Source organism: Mauremys mutica, chromosome 17 (genome assembly GCF_020497125.1).
Source record: "Mauremys mutica isolate MM-2020 ecotype Southern chromosome 17, ASM2049712v1, whole genome shotgun sequence".
NCBI classification, from domain to species: Eukaryota; Metazoa; Chordata; order Testudines; family Geoemydidae; genus Mauremys; species Mauremys mutica.
Genome location: NC_059088.1, coordinates 26,312,763 through 26,327,047, shown reverse-complemented (window position 1 = coordinate 26,327,047; position 14,285 = coordinate 26,312,763). Strand labels below are relative to the sequence as shown.

General features: G+C 58.2%; 1 protein-coding gene across 2 annotated transcripts in view; it reads right to left on the bottom strand.

Moving 5' to 3' along the window:
- Window positions 1–1,246: 1,246 nt before the first annotated feature.
- Window positions 1,247–14,285, bottom strand: part of INSRR (insulin receptor related receptor) — a 39,705-nt gene continuing 26,666 nt past the window's right edge. For both annotated transcript variants that reach the window (XM_044990599.1, XM_044990597.1), the window contains exons 9-22: window positions 14,106–14,273; window positions 13,385–13,580; window positions 12,479–12,520; window positions 11,993–12,288; window positions 11,521–11,657; window positions 10,320–10,485; window positions 9,392–9,500; window positions 7,379–7,449; window positions 6,418–6,647; window positions 5,077–5,187; window positions 3,962–4,121; window positions 3,082–3,211; window positions 2,678–2,812; window positions 1,247–2,171 (exon numbers count right to left, since the gene is read on the bottom strand). In XM_044990599.1, coding sequence (XP_044846534.1) covers window positions 1,847–2,171; window positions 2,678–2,812; window positions 3,082–3,211; window positions 3,962–4,121; window positions 5,077–5,187; window positions 6,418–6,647; window positions 7,379–7,449; window positions 9,392–9,500; window positions 10,320–10,485; window positions 11,521–11,657; window positions 11,993–12,288; window positions 12,479–12,520; window positions 13,385–13,580; window positions 14,106–14,273 — 2,276 coding nt within the window. In that variant the 3' untranslated portion in view covers window positions 1,247–1,846. The remainder of the gene's footprint in view (window positions 2,172–2,677; window positions 2,813–3,081; window positions 3,212–3,961; window positions 4,122–5,076; window positions 5,188–6,417; window positions 6,648–7,378; window positions 7,450–9,391; window positions 9,501–10,319; window positions 10,486–11,520; window positions 11,658–11,992; window positions 12,289–12,478; window positions 12,521–13,384; window positions 13,581–14,105; window positions 14,274–14,285) is intronic.

The window sequence follows — 14,285 nt, the reverse complement described above, 5'->3', positions numbered from 1 at the left end:
TGTCAAGGCGTGTAGAGGGAGCTTGGTGAAAAGTGAGAGACACCTAAGGGCTGGTGAGACAGGTTATGCGGGGCGAGGTCAGAGGAACGAAGGACTTGAACGTCTGAAACTCAAGGGTTAGTCCTCCCAGCCATCCCACAGGCAAAACTCCTGCGGAGCTGCGTGGTGGTAGGGGTGACTTCCAGAAACCAAGCACAAGGATTGCACAAGGAGGGAGAGGACTAGGTGGTCCAAGGGGTCTTTCCCTTCCCATCCTTAAAGTCTCTGCATCACCGGCCTCCAAGGGGAAACCACTCAGCGGGACTGGGAAGATCTTACCTCTCATCGGCAGCCTGGAGAGGAAAAATTTTCCCGAGCCATCTAAATTGCCCTTAGATTGGCCACTTAGGGGGCAGGGACCATCTTTTTGGTGTTTGTGCAGCACCTAGCACAGACAATAAATAATAACATCCGGAGGCTTTCAGCCCTTCTGCCTGACGACCCCCATCGGCCCAGAGGACAATGCCACACTGCTGTCCGTGCAGATCCCTATCTGGAGGAGCCAGCAGCTACTGACATTCCCTAGAGCTTGGCTGCAGCGTAGACTGTCCCGAGGTGGGTTCTAGAAAGAGACCTCGGGATGAGACTGAGAGTTGCCTCCAGCCAACATCTAGGACCGGCCTGGAGAACGAACGTCCGTCCTTGGGAGCCAGGAGATGCAACTTCTCCTTCCCTGGCAAAAAGGGAGGGATTTGACAGCAAACAGGTCACTGTTGGGTGCCCTCCCAGCCAGTGGAAAATGCCGCGGCTGCCCCGAAGGCAACGGAGCTGCGTCCGGTTACGCCAGCTGAGGTCTGGACCGGAGTGTGCGTCCCGGGGGCTGGAAGCATCGGTAGTGTCTGAGCATGGCAGCCCGCACAGCCTCAGCCTGGCCCGAGGCTCAGAGATCCACCTCCAGCCATTGCCCGCTCTGAGCCGGAGGCCGTCGCTCCCAGCAGACGTGGAGCGCCCCACATCACACCCTCCAGCTGGAACTGCTGAGTTCAGCGGGGCACTGACGATTCCACCCCGCAAAGGATCTGTCTGTGCCTTGGCCGGGAGGGGAAAAACATCCCAAAGTGCCTTCAACACCCCCCCCCAAACAACTCAAATGAGAACCAAGAGAAAAAAACACAGGGCAAGAGGTGAGGGTCCCCCTCTCCTCCCCCCACGCCCCCCAGGAGCAGCTGCTCGCCTGCATTTCCCACCAAAGGGGAAAAGACCCGTGTCCAGGGAACTGCCCAGCCCTCTGCTGTCCGGGCCCAACGAAGTGGGACATTGTTTTCTAGCCAGGGAGCTAGCTCGGTACATTGCTCGTCCCAATGGCTTTGCCACCAGCGACAGGAGTGTCCGGTTTAGGCGTCCGTCCCCCCGCACACGCCTCGGAAGCGTCACTGCCGGAGCGGGCTCTGTGCTCGCCCCACGTTTCCCCGTTGCCCAGACACTTTCTGCTGCAATTCAAAGGCCAAGTCACCATCTCCCCCAAACGGTTAATCAGCTTCTCGCCCTGCCGCCCCGCTCAAAGCCTGCTAGAAGCCCTGGCACCCAGGAGGCAGGGGACCCGAAGGGACTCGTAGGGTGCCGTTGGGGCCTTTCCCCTGCCAGAAGGGATGAAAACCAACTGCTCCCGCGGATCAGATCCAATCCCAGTGCTGCGATGAGTGGACGTGGTGTCCGTGCTGGGGATCCCTGGGAATCTGGACCTACAGGGAGGTCGGGGCGGAACCAGACAATCCATTGCAGGGTCCTTATGGAACAGATAATGGCTACGGGGTCTTCTTTGCAATGAAGGCTTTGGAAGCCGCCGCGGGCGGGAGCTGCCCAGCTCTCAGAGGTGCGGTGCCCCGTTCAAGTGACAGCAGTTCCTGGGATAGCTCTGGTCTCTCTGTGGGGCGACGGCGGGCCCAGGGCTGCCGTTGGTGGCAAGGGGGAGGCGCAGGGCAGCCAGGGCGGTGGGCGGCTCCTCCTCCAGCAGGTTGTCCGTCTCCACGTCGGAGGGCTCGCAGGAGCCCCGGCGCTTGTTCTCGGCACTGTAGAAGAAGGAGAGGGTGCGGAAGCTGGCGTCCATGTCGTCCTTGATGCTCTCCAGCAGCTGGGTGAAGCCGGGGCGCTGGCGGGGGTTCTGCTGCCAGCACCAGCTCATCAGCTCGTGGCTGGGGGGAGGGAGAGAGGAGACAGATGGTTTCGATCGGATCCAGCCAGCCGGAGGATCAGTCCTTCCTCGCCCGGCATTCAAGGAACCCGACTTAATGCTCTAGGGGCTGAGGGTATCGGCCCCTAGAATCGTCCCCACGCGCTGCCCTGCCCAAGTCCCCTGCAGGAGTGCCCCAGGGGCGAGCTGGGTCTCTCATTCGGCCCTTGGCCTCTCTGCTGAGGCTGCCGGCCAGGGGACCAGTCCGTGCTGGTGGCGTCCGTCCCGCTAGGATCGGGGCCAGGCCTGTCTCCCGTTCTCCACCGAGCAGGGCGAAAGGACTGTGCTCTCCCCCAGCTTTGGGTCTTATCCAGAGACTCCTGTGGTGATGGTGATGGGCACTACGGACTCGGTCCTTACACTTAAACCCAGGGTAGGACGGGCAGGGGAAACAGACGCAACCATGGAGGGGCTCTTCCCTGGCTTCCTACCCCAGGCAGGGAGCTCAGGGGCACGGGGGCAACTTACAGTTTCTCCGGGCAGTTCTCAGGCCTCTCCAGGATGCCATTGTCCATCACAAAGCGCAGCACCTGCTCGTTGGACAAGCCCTGGTAGGGCTGCTCGGCCAGCGTGGCGATCTCCCAGAGCACCACCCCAAACGACCTGCCGGGACACAGGGACAGCTCGGATCAGCCTCCTGCCTCCCCCCTGAGAGCCGCGGCAACAGCATAGCCATCAAGGCGGGGTTCCCCCACCCTCACCAGAAATCACCAAACCACAGCCCTCATATGCCAGTCACATCCAGCATTGCTCAGTCAGCCAGGTGCATTATGGGAGAATCCCATCTTCCTCCGCTGCATCAGGTACTGTCTGCTGTTGGGAGCGGGATACTGGACAGGCCAGATCACTCCCGATGGTCCTCGAACACCTACCAGACGTCGGAGTGGGTGTTGAAGATCCCGTCCTTCAGGGCTTCCGGGGACATCCAGCGGACAGGAAGCAGCCCCTTGCCACCTTTCCGGTAATAATCCGTCTCGTAGATGTCTCTGGTCATGCCGAAATCTTTCAGGGAAGAAGGAGCCAAGGGGAAAAGGGGTCACTCACAAGGACGATCTGTCCCGGCTGAGCTCTCTGGTAGTAACACTGGCGTCTACACGGCGCCTTCCACCCCTGTGGCACGAGGAGGCAGGGAACTGACACCCCAAACCTGCTCCGTTTTGGGGCTTGCCCAAGGTCACTTGCCAGGTCAGCTGTCACGCTAGGAAAGGAACCCAAGAGTCCGGGCTCCTTGTCCTGTGTGCTAAGCACCAGAAAAAGCTCTGCCCTCTATGCACAGAGGAGAAAACAACAACTCAGGGGCTGATGCTCAGAAATCCTGAGTGTTCACCCACATCTCCAGTGGCCTGAGGCAGAGATGGACTCTGCCCAGAGATGGCCTGACTCCAAGAGGTCCGGAGGCTCCACCTGGGACTGGCCTGAACTCTCCAAGCCTTTTGGGCCAGCAAAATTTACATGCAATGTTCACATGCACCAGAGTTGGGAGGGGGGTGGATAGCTCAGTGTTTGAGCATTGGCCTGCTAAACCCAGAGTTGTGAGTTCAATCCTTGAGGGGGACACTTAGGGATTTGGGGCAAAAATCTGTCTGGGGATTGGTCCTGCTTTGAGCAGGGGGTTGGACTAGACACCTCCTGAGGTCCCTTCCAACCCTGATATTCTATGATTCTATAAAGTGAGGGGCTGACCCTGCAAGGGGCTGAGCCCCGGGTCAGCAGGGGCTGATAGACCCCAGGACTGAGATGTCCATCACCCACCTCCAATCTTCACCGTGAAGTCCTCCGACACCATGCAGTTGCGGGCGGCAAGGTCCCGGTGCACAAATTTCTTGGCGTTGAGGTAGGCCATGCCGTCGGCGATTTCCCCTGCCATCTGGATCATGTCCTTGAGTGACGGGGGCGGCAGGCCAGGGTTGTTCTGGGTGACACATCAAAATGGAGGGGGATGAAGGGCATGTGGCTACTGCCGGGCGGGCCCAGGGGTGGGTATGCAAGTCCCTCCATCAACATCCATGGACAATTTTTGTGGAAAGAGCTGCGGGACCAGAGTCCTGGCAGTTCCACGTCTGAATTTCATGGGCTCAGGAGACCCAAACCAGCTGGGACCTACATTATTTTTGTATTATCTGTACTGTGGTAGGGGCGAGCAGCCAGTCACAGCCCAGGCCCCCCGGTGCAAGGTGCTGTACAAACACAGAGCAAAGGGACAGTCCCTGCCCCAGAGAGCTTCCAATCCCCACCCCAAATGTGGGGCGTATCTTCTTCCAAGCTAATTCTAACTCACCTACGGGACAGCTAAGGAGGTTGGCAGCAGGGCAGGTAGGGGCATAGACAGACACATAGAATGTGTAGGTTGGATGGACGGATGGGGGATGGATGGACAATGAGGATGGATGGATAGGTATAGAGTATATGGGGATAGATGGACAGTAGGGGGATGGAGGGACAGATATAGAGTATATGGGGACGGATGGACGGATGGACAGACAGACAGTACAGGGAAGGATGATGACAGAGAGAGTCAGTGGGCCATGGAGTCTGGATATGGCCCCTCCATATCAGGCCAGGAGGGCTCTGACCAGTGGCAAAGTGGGGGGAACCTCCCCCTGTGGCTGCCCTGGCAGTCCCCGCTCTGTGTATCCAGGGATGTCAGCCCCACCCAGCCAAACCCCCTGGGTTCCCAGAGAGCGAGCGCCTTCCGCCTGCCCTAACATTCCCTCCTCACCCATCAGGAAGCTGACGGGCCACTTCCCAGGAGAGCCAGGCCGTCAGCCTGCGTTTGGGTCCCGTCTCCTCCCCCTCACAGCCAGCTCCTGAGTGCCAGGCCCCGGGCTGCAGAACAGCACAAGACCCGGCCCCAGCGAGCCACCCACCTCTGCGTCCGGTCTGAGAGAGCGGAGGTAACTCTTCAAGTCCCCTCGGGTCATCAGCTCCATAATGACCAGGGCTGGCTGGCCCTGGGACACCACGCCCAGGAGACGGACCTGCGGCCAAGGCCAGACAGGAGTTAGAAAAGCAGCACCAAAGGCTGGGGGAGTGGCTGGGCCAGGAGGGGCTGGGGAGCCGGAAGGGCAACCAGACTAGAGGGGCCACTGGTCTGACCCAGTCTGGCCAGGAGGCAAGATCTGATGCTAGCCAGATCCCTGCCCTTGTCCCGTTCGGCAGCAGACCTGATACTGAACTAGATGGCCCAAGAATCTGTTCTCAGCCAGCAGCTGGTGGGATAGTGGAGCACACGGGCCCCTGGTCTGTCTTGTGGGGCAGCACCACGGATTGGATGGACCATTGGGCTGTCTGGTGGGGCAGGACCCCCACTGGATGGACGACTGCTCTGTTCCACAAGGACCAGGGTCAGGATAGCAAACTAAATGGTCTGGCCTGATATATCAGCAGATAAGGCAGCAGAAGAGATGGCCCATTGATCTGGTCAGGCAAAGCAAACAAACATTAGCGCCAGCAACGCTCCCATAAGGAAAGTGATGGTGTCTGTCTGGGATGGGAGCTAAACGGGAGTGTAGAATTGGCTGAAAATATTCCATGTGCAAGAGAAAATGGCTTTTTTGTTTAAATAGAAAATTCTGCAGGAAAACGTCAATTTTCAATTAGATTTTTCAGGTTTTCATTTTTAAAAAACAAAACCTTGAAAATCATAAATTTTCCTGTTTTCAGCTGAAACTTTTCAGTTTTGGGCTTTTTGATGAAAACCTAAAAAAAAAAGAAAAAAAAATCAAGAAAATCTTCAACCAAAACTGTTTGAGTCAACATTTTTCACAGGGGGGAAAAAAATATTTCTCATCCAGCTCTCTCACATTAAGTTAAAATGGGCTGGTCCAAATTTTTCAAATTTCATGTAAACGTTTTGCTTGAAAATTTGAATTTTGAGGGGAAAGATGTGAGACAACGTTTCAGGGAATTCCCCCGTGTTTCAAGGAGCTGGTCAAAATTTTTTCCAAGATTTCAAAATGTTACATTTTGATGAAAGAAAAACCAAAACCAAAAGGGAAAGGGTCCAAAAACTGGCCGCAGTATTTTTAATGACTAGATTCCATTCTGATCTCCTGCTTAGCACAGGCCAGAGAACATCACCCAGTGATTCCTACACCAAGCCCATAGCTTGAGGCTGAGCCAGTGCGTATCCTGAGATAGAGACTCTACCTCGACCAGCCCTTGTTAGAATCCAGCCCCCAGCCCCTCCCCGCTGGATCCACACATACCACGTGGTGACACTTAAACGCCTTCATGACCGAGGCCTCGTTCAGGAATTCGATCCGCTCCCTCATGGTGGCCAGCTCGTTGACGGTCTTCAAGGCCACCTTCGTCTCCTCGTCCTCTTTTTCGATGCCCTGGGCGATCCCTTCGTAGACCATCCCAAAGGATCCCTGCCCCAGCTCCCGGATCACCGTGATCTTATCCCGCGACACCTCCCACTCATCCGGGATGTACACTGACAAGGAAGACACAGGCCAGGATTATGCCGATGCTCCCGCAGGGTGCTTCGTGGCTCCCTCTAGTGGCTGAGCCACAAAAGAAAATCAAAGTCTACTACTGCTACCAGCTGAGGGAGCTGCTCCTTTAGCTCGAGCTGTTAGTGCTGCAGGTTCCATCCTGGCTGGGACCCACAGTGTGGAGTTTTGCTTCACGGGCCAAGCTAACGGGTGTGGGGATGAGATTAACCCTTTAGATGACTCCAAGACAAGACAAATGGCTGGTAGTTTAAAAGGCTACATTCACGTGCCCCCGGGAACCCTATAGGCACAACGACCCAGCCACATGACCTGCTGTGGGACTGACTCACCGACAACCTGATCCTGGCCACCCGCAGCTGCCACCGAAATGGCTGGGAGCAGCAGGTGCTCAGCACCTCTGTGGAGCGGACTCCAAGGATGCACCCAAGTGCAGGATTGGGGCCACAGAAGCAGCCCCAGAGGCCTTCACAATAAGACTCCTATCTTGAGCTGAGAGATTAAGCAAGGCCCAGCGGCCTGGTGGTTCGAACTCAGGATGGGCAGCACGGACACAAAGTGCCTGTGCGACCCTATTCCTTTCTGTGCCTCGATTTCCCCCATCCATAAAGTGGTAATATCACTTAGCGGCCCCTCGACGCTGGAACCAGCAATGGCTATTTCTTGGAAGCTGCCCACGTCCCAGCCCCTCTCTGGAGAGCGCCGCACGTACTGTCCGAGGTGCTGAAGTATTCCGGATTGACCGAAGCATAAAGCGTGCCGCTCGGGTACCCGTCGTCGTTCCTACGAGGGGGGGAAAGCAGGACAAAAGTAAGGGCCTCGCTCTGACAACGTCCAGCGAGGGCAGCAAGTCATTCCAAGCCAGGCAAGCTCCTGGAGCATTCCCCAGCGCAACGGGCGCCTGCCAGAACTCATCCACGTCCCAGGCCCCTGCAGCTTGGGACTAGCAATTCTGGAGCTACTGTTCTCAGCGCATGTGCACGAGGGGCCGCTTCTCCATTGCTCCGCACCTGGCATGGGTGTTTACCCCAGGGCAGCGACGGTATACAGAGCTACAGCATCCAGAAGGTGATGCACTGGTGCAAATGACTGCACAAGGGGGATCTGGCCCTTCCAGGCCTCAGAAGGCCCCGTTCAGGAGGCAAGGAACCCCAGCAGGGGCTGACCCTGTGTTCCAACGGGACTGGACTTCGAAGCAGTTTGTAAAACGCTCCTGCAAGTTCAGAAGGGGAAGTTGCAGCTACTGGGGAAAATGCAAACACTGAAAATTCAAATCCAGTCAAAATGCAGCCGGACGATCCCAATTCTCATTCACACCAAGGACCCTGCCCTCCCCGTTTCGGTAGCACACACGGCTCTGGAAGCGGGAGTCAGTGATACTCGACACCCCTTTTACACTGCCGGGGCCTTTGTGTAGATAAGAATCAGGACCAAAGACAGGAAGGGATCTGGCCCCTTTGAGCTACGTAGAGATCCAGGGCCACCAAAATACACACCCGGATCTCAGCTCTCCCATTCACATGCAGAGATGCTTCTGGTTTGCAACACAAGCGTGGAGCAACCTGGTCTATTCAAGCCAGACTGCCGTCCACTCCTACCAGCCGCGGCAGGGGCCGTGCCAGCTGTGTCTGGATGGCTGAGGGTTCCTCAATCTGTGGGGTGGTTATTTTCTGAAAACTGATGCGATCTAAGGCTCAGCAGCTGGTGTTTTCCTGTTCTGACTCGGGCAAGCAAATAAAATGGAGGGAGGCGGCGTCCTATCTGGGCTGGGATCTGAGAGTTGCTGTCACGTACTCCCGGGCCACGGGTGTAGGAAAGATTTGGAGGGGGGGTATCAGTGCTGGTCACCTCTGCAGAGAGCAGGTGGGGAAATGAAAGCCAATGATTGCAAACAGGGTCCTTTAATTCTGGTTCCTCTGTCTGCTGCCGTCCCCACCAATTCCTGTCACCCCCCCACCCCCAAAATCTGTCTTTTAAGCAAATTTGACCTCATCTGTAAAGAGCCACTGTTATTTAGTGAATATACACAACATACCCAGCTGAGTTACTAGATACATGGCTGGTCTGGTTGGGTTCTGGCAGCTTTGGAAGCACAGAATACAGCCTGTTTCCAGGCACATTCCTAGACATGACCGCAAGGTTTTCAAACACTGGGGGGCTGGAATCTCAGTGCCTCTGGTCCTGCACTTGGGCAGGGGATGACGGTATGTGGGGGGGTCCCGTTTGCTCTCCCCGTATTCCAGGGAATGGAACATCTGCCCCTGGACAGCTCAAGACACCTCACTGCAGGCAGCTGTGCAGAAAGCCGGCATGTATTCGCCACACGCTGGAAACAGAGGCTCAGGTCTTGCCGGGCGCCCCTGTCTGAAGGCCCAGCTCAGCAGGAGATGGGAGTAAAGGTGGCTCTGTGTCCCCTGAATCCTGAGCTGGCCCAGGGGACGCAGGGTCTGCCCTAAATACAAAGGAGCGTCCCACAGCTGGGGTGCAGCCCCTTCCAGCCATGTCCCCCCCGCACCAGGGGAGAGAGGGGGCAACATTGGGTGGGGGAATCTCTCCTGGGTGGGTTCAGGCTCCTTTGCGCTGCTCCTCCCTGGGGCTTAGAACCTGGGAAGTGGCAACAGGCAATGGGATTCCATAGCCAGGTCCCGGAGGCGACCGGCTCCAAGCCCAGAGCCAGTGGTTCCCACACTCCCAGCCTTCCCCCGTGCCAAGCGGCGTTACCTACCTTCTCTTATAGTAGAAGAAGACAAAGACAACCAGGCAGGTGATCACCACCATGAGGACAATGGGCATGACGGTCAGCAGCACGTAGAAGCCGCCAGATTCCTCCTCGGCTGCGTGGGGGAGAAGTGGGGGGAATAAACAGGCCCGTCACTGAGATGCCAGCAGCAGAGCTAGCTCTCTCCTACTGGGATGTGGGCACAGAGAACACGGTCCCGGTGGGCCCTCTCCTACGCCAGTGGCCATAACTGGTGTGGAGAAAGTAAATCAGGAAGTGTTATTTACTCCTTCTCCTAACACAAGAACTTGGGGTCACCCAATGAAATTAACAGGCGGCAGGTTTGAAAACAAACAAAAGGCAGTATTTCTTCACCCAACGCACAGTCAACCTGTGGAACTCCTTGCCAGAGGATGTTGTGAAGGCCAAGACTAGAACAGGGTTCAAAAAAGAACTAGGTAAGTTCATGGAGGACAGGTCCATCGATGGCTATTAGCCAGGATGGTCAGGGATGGTGTCCCTAGCCTCTGTTTGCCAGAACCTGGGAATGGCGACAGAGGATGGATCACTTGATGATTCCCTGTTCTGTTCATTCCCTCTGGGGCACCTGGCATTGGCCACTGTCGGTAGACAGGATACTGGGCTAGATGGACCTTTGGTCTGACCCATTCTGACCGTTCTTATGTTCTTAACCCACCTCCGACAGGAAGGAATTGTGGTCTCCTGCCCAGGCAGGGCTTCCATAAAGACTGGGGCTCTCTCAAGCCAGCAGACCTACCCCTGCCCCTGGGACAGCAGAGTCTAGGGAGAGGAGTAGCCAGCAATACCCCCCCCCCCCCCGCAGCTCCACTGTGCACTGCTCCCCATTGGGAGCTCCCCCCCCAGCCAGCCCCCTGCTGGGGAGAGCTGGAACTGCACCACCCCAGATACATACCCGGGCCAAGGATGTAAAATTTGATGAGTCCAGTCCACGACCCATTCCCGGCCAGCGAGGTGGCCCGGACCTTGGCAGAGTAATTCCCCGGCTGCAGAAGGGCAAGGTGGACACCCCCGTATTTGGCGTAGCGGTGGCGAGAGACACACACCACAGTGGTGACCTCCTGGGACGGGGAGAGAGAGAGAGAGGGATGTTCCCGCGGACTCGGGACCAGTCGCCGCGACATCTGTGCTGACTAGCCCTGGGTTTATTTTGGGGGGGTTTTACAGTAGCACCTGGAGCAGGGCCTGGTGTGCAGCTCAGACACACCGTGCAAGCCAGGGCCTGCCTCCGAGAACTCAACGGGCTAAAAAGAAACCCGTTGGGAGGAGAGGGAGAAAGCTCAGGGAGGGCGAGGGACTTGCACAAGGGTAGAAAGCAAAGAACCCAGGTGTCCTGAGCCCCACACAGGGTTTAAGTATTTGATGAGTGCCTTGTATTAAAAAGGCAAATGGTTCTGTACTCCTGTCTGTAACTCCACTGGGCAGGGGGCCCACAGCCCCCTGGGAAGGGAGAGGCGTGGGGGTCTGCGCCTAGGAGCTTTGATGGCGTTAATGTTTGCTTAGTGTAACACTCTCCCCCTTACAGGTAAATGCGCTTGCTCAGAAAGGGTCGGGTGGCAGCCGACGAGGACGCCGGGTACCACGCGTGAGCAGAGACATGGAGCAGGCTGTCTCCAGCCGGCGATATCACAGGATAGACAGGGGACTCCGCAGCCTGGAAATGACCCGCTCAGGAGGGAGAGAGCCGCGGGTCTCCAGCCGAGAGAGCTGGGAGCTTGAAGTGGGAGCCCTTGCTGGATCACAGAGGGGCCAGGCAAGTGGAGTTGCCCTGAATGGAACCCAGGTGTCCTGAGCCCCCACTGAGGGCCCTGTCCACTACCCCACGCTGCCCTCGACTCAGAGCTCTGGAGACACCCAGCACACTCCAGCGACACAGCCGCTAGCCAGAGGGTGGGCTGGAACCAGCTTAGCCAGCCCCAGAGCTCAAACTGGGGACCCCCAGAGCTGACTGCATGGGAGCAGCACCCACCGCAGGCTGTGGCGGGGACAGGACCATGCATGAGTGTGGTGTGGGTGGGGTCTCCTCTCCTGGGGCAGGGCAGGCAGGTGCCATGAGCCAAGCGGGCTCGGGAGGCAGGGGAGACGGGTCTTGTCACCTCGTTTTCCCGGCTGTACTTGATCTCGTATTTGAGGATGAGCCCGTTGGGGTTCCTGGGTTCCTCCCAGCGCAGCAGGATGCTGTTCTTGCTGGCCGGCTCCCAGGTGACGTTGCCAGGGATGTTATCCGCTTCCACTAGAGGGGCAAAGCAGGAGAGGCCGAGAGGTTCGCTCAGCGCGGGGAGCAGCGTGGGGTGGTGGGATCTGAGCGCTGCAGCGTGTGCGGATCCCCAGTGCAGCTCAGCCCCCCGGGCCGCCAGCCCTGGCCCCCCACCTCGCCACCAAACCCACCAGAACGAGGAAGAGAAAAGCAAAGACCTGCCAGTTCACCACCACAGGGGCCCGCGGCAGGTGGGGAGCAGAGGGGCTGGGCCAGGCTGAAATGCACTAGCCCAGAAATACGCTGCTCCACCCCCTGCCGTCTGACCCACAGCTCCTGCTGCCACGCCAGCCCTCAGGGACAGTACTTACGCTCAGGCATAGTCCGGGCAAAGACAAAGGTGGCCGCGCTGCAGCCCACGGTGTGGGCGGCGTGGTTGCAGGCGTGGATGTCGATGCGGTACTCGGTGAAGTGGCGCAGCTGGGAGATGACGGTCCGGTCCCGCACCACTTTGTCCTCAAAGATCCGGAAATCCGTTTGGGCTTTGGGGGCGGCGCCTGTTAGGTTCAGGGAGGGCGGTTTCCCTGGGGGCTCCAGAGAGGAGACATTGGAGAGGGGGTGGCCAGAGCTGGTCATGGCCGAGATGTCTCTGCGCCTCTTCCGAGTCCTGCGGGAGAGAAGTGGGGAGTGATGTCTAGTGGTTAGAGCAGGGAGGAAGGACTATCCATGGCTCTGGGGTGGAGTGGGCACCAGTGAGTTAGAGCAGAGGGGGCTGGGAGTCAGGACTCCTGGGTGCTCCTCACAGCTGTTCTTAGCCCTACCCTGTGTGTGTCAATGGAGTACTGAGCCTCACTTACCTCTGCGGGTTCTTTCTGACAGACGTCACTTTCCAAGGGGGTCTGAAAAGACATCAATGAAAGGGGACTAGTTAGCGGAGTATCGTGGACAGGGCCGAACCCCAGAGTCAGGAATGGCAGGGACCCCAGAGCGTGACTCTCTCTGGCTGGCCAAAACCCTAGTCCTAAAAATTAGAGTGGCAGAAAATGACTCTCAACAAACAGGTGTGGAATTTCGCTGCAAACTCCACCCTGGGGCCAGGGTCAGCACAGAGCTCAGCTAAATCTCATCCCCAGGTGCGCCCGTCCTGTCCATCATCATCCACATGTCACACGTGGGAAACTGAGGCACAGAGAGGCAAAAGGACTGGCCCCAGGTCACAATGCAAGTTGTTGATAGAACGCAAGAGTCCTGGCTCCCAACACCTCTGCTCCAGCCGCTGGATGGCACTCCCTCCCCGAGCGAGAGAGAGAACCCAGGAGTCCTGAATACTGGAGCCGCCGGACACTACTCCTCCCCCAGAGACAGGAGTAGATCCCAGAAGCCCCCTGCTCTAATCACCAGCCCACACTTTCCTTCCCGTCCTTGTCTTTCCAGGCAAGATTGGGTAGGGGTCCCCCCCCACCCCGACTAAGCCACCCACCCCCAGGCCATGTGGATGATGATGGAGCTGCTGCTATGGGTCGGCAGTCCCCCTTGTTCCTGAAACCTGGCGAAGCCTTACCCGGCAGCACGTGGAGATGAGATGGAGTGGAGACACTAGGCAGGGCTGAGCCATCCCCCGGTAGGTGGCTATGAAGATGGCACTGCAGGGATGGAGAGTGAATCCCCTCTCCTCCCAGCTGGGCCCCGCCCTCTGGAATCCCCTCCCTAACTAAGCCCCGCCCCTGGAATCCCCTCCCCCCAACTAAGCCCCGCCCAGGTACCTGGGGATGATGATGGAATTGTGTAGGAAGTTCTCAAACTTCTTCTGGAAGGAGACAGCCTCGCCCTCCATCTGCAGCTGCCCGCCGTCCCGGTGGCACGGGCAGCACCGCTCCTCCGTGTCCTGCTCCAGCTCGGGGCCCCCGCTGTCGTCCACGTTGAAGCGGGTGTCCGCACTGCTGGTGGGCAGCTTAAGGCCTGGGGGCGTGGGCAGAGAGAGACCGAGAGTGGGGCCAGGAGCAGGGGGGTGACGCCCTCCCAGGAGGGTCACGGGGTGTTGGCTCCGGCCCAGGAAGCCCAATTGGAAACAGCAGCCAAGGCCCCAGGGGGCGTGTTCAGTTCCAGGTCCCTTCCCCTGACGATGCTTTGACTCCATCCCCATCACCTCGCCTGTCCTCTCCTCCCACGAAGGGTAAACTAGGAGACTCCTGAAATCCACTCCGCCCTCCCTCTGCCCCGAGTCCTGATCCTGCCATCCCCACTATGGATGGGCCCCGCATAGCCCCTGGGAGCGGGGCTGAGCCATGGGAAAGGCCAGTGCTATTACGGCCCACATCCCAGTCTTCCAGCTCCATCGCCACGGGGCACTAACCAGCCCCGCGGCGGGCAGCCTCAGCCGATGGGAGCCCCGAGACCGAGCTCCCCGTCTCTGATCTACCTCCAGGGCATGGCAGAAGCACCTCCCGTCACTGCAGTACCCCTCTCCCCGGCCTCCGGCCTCACCTTTGTGGCAATAGTCATTGACGTAGAGCTCCAGGTCCTCGGCCAGCTGCTGCCACAGCACCAGGTAGTAGGTGATGTTCCCGTTGCGCTGGCTGGGCGGTTTCCAGCGCACAATGATGTGGGAGGAGGAGTTCGACATGGAGAGGACGTCCCGGGGCACTGTGGGGGCTGGACACCGGC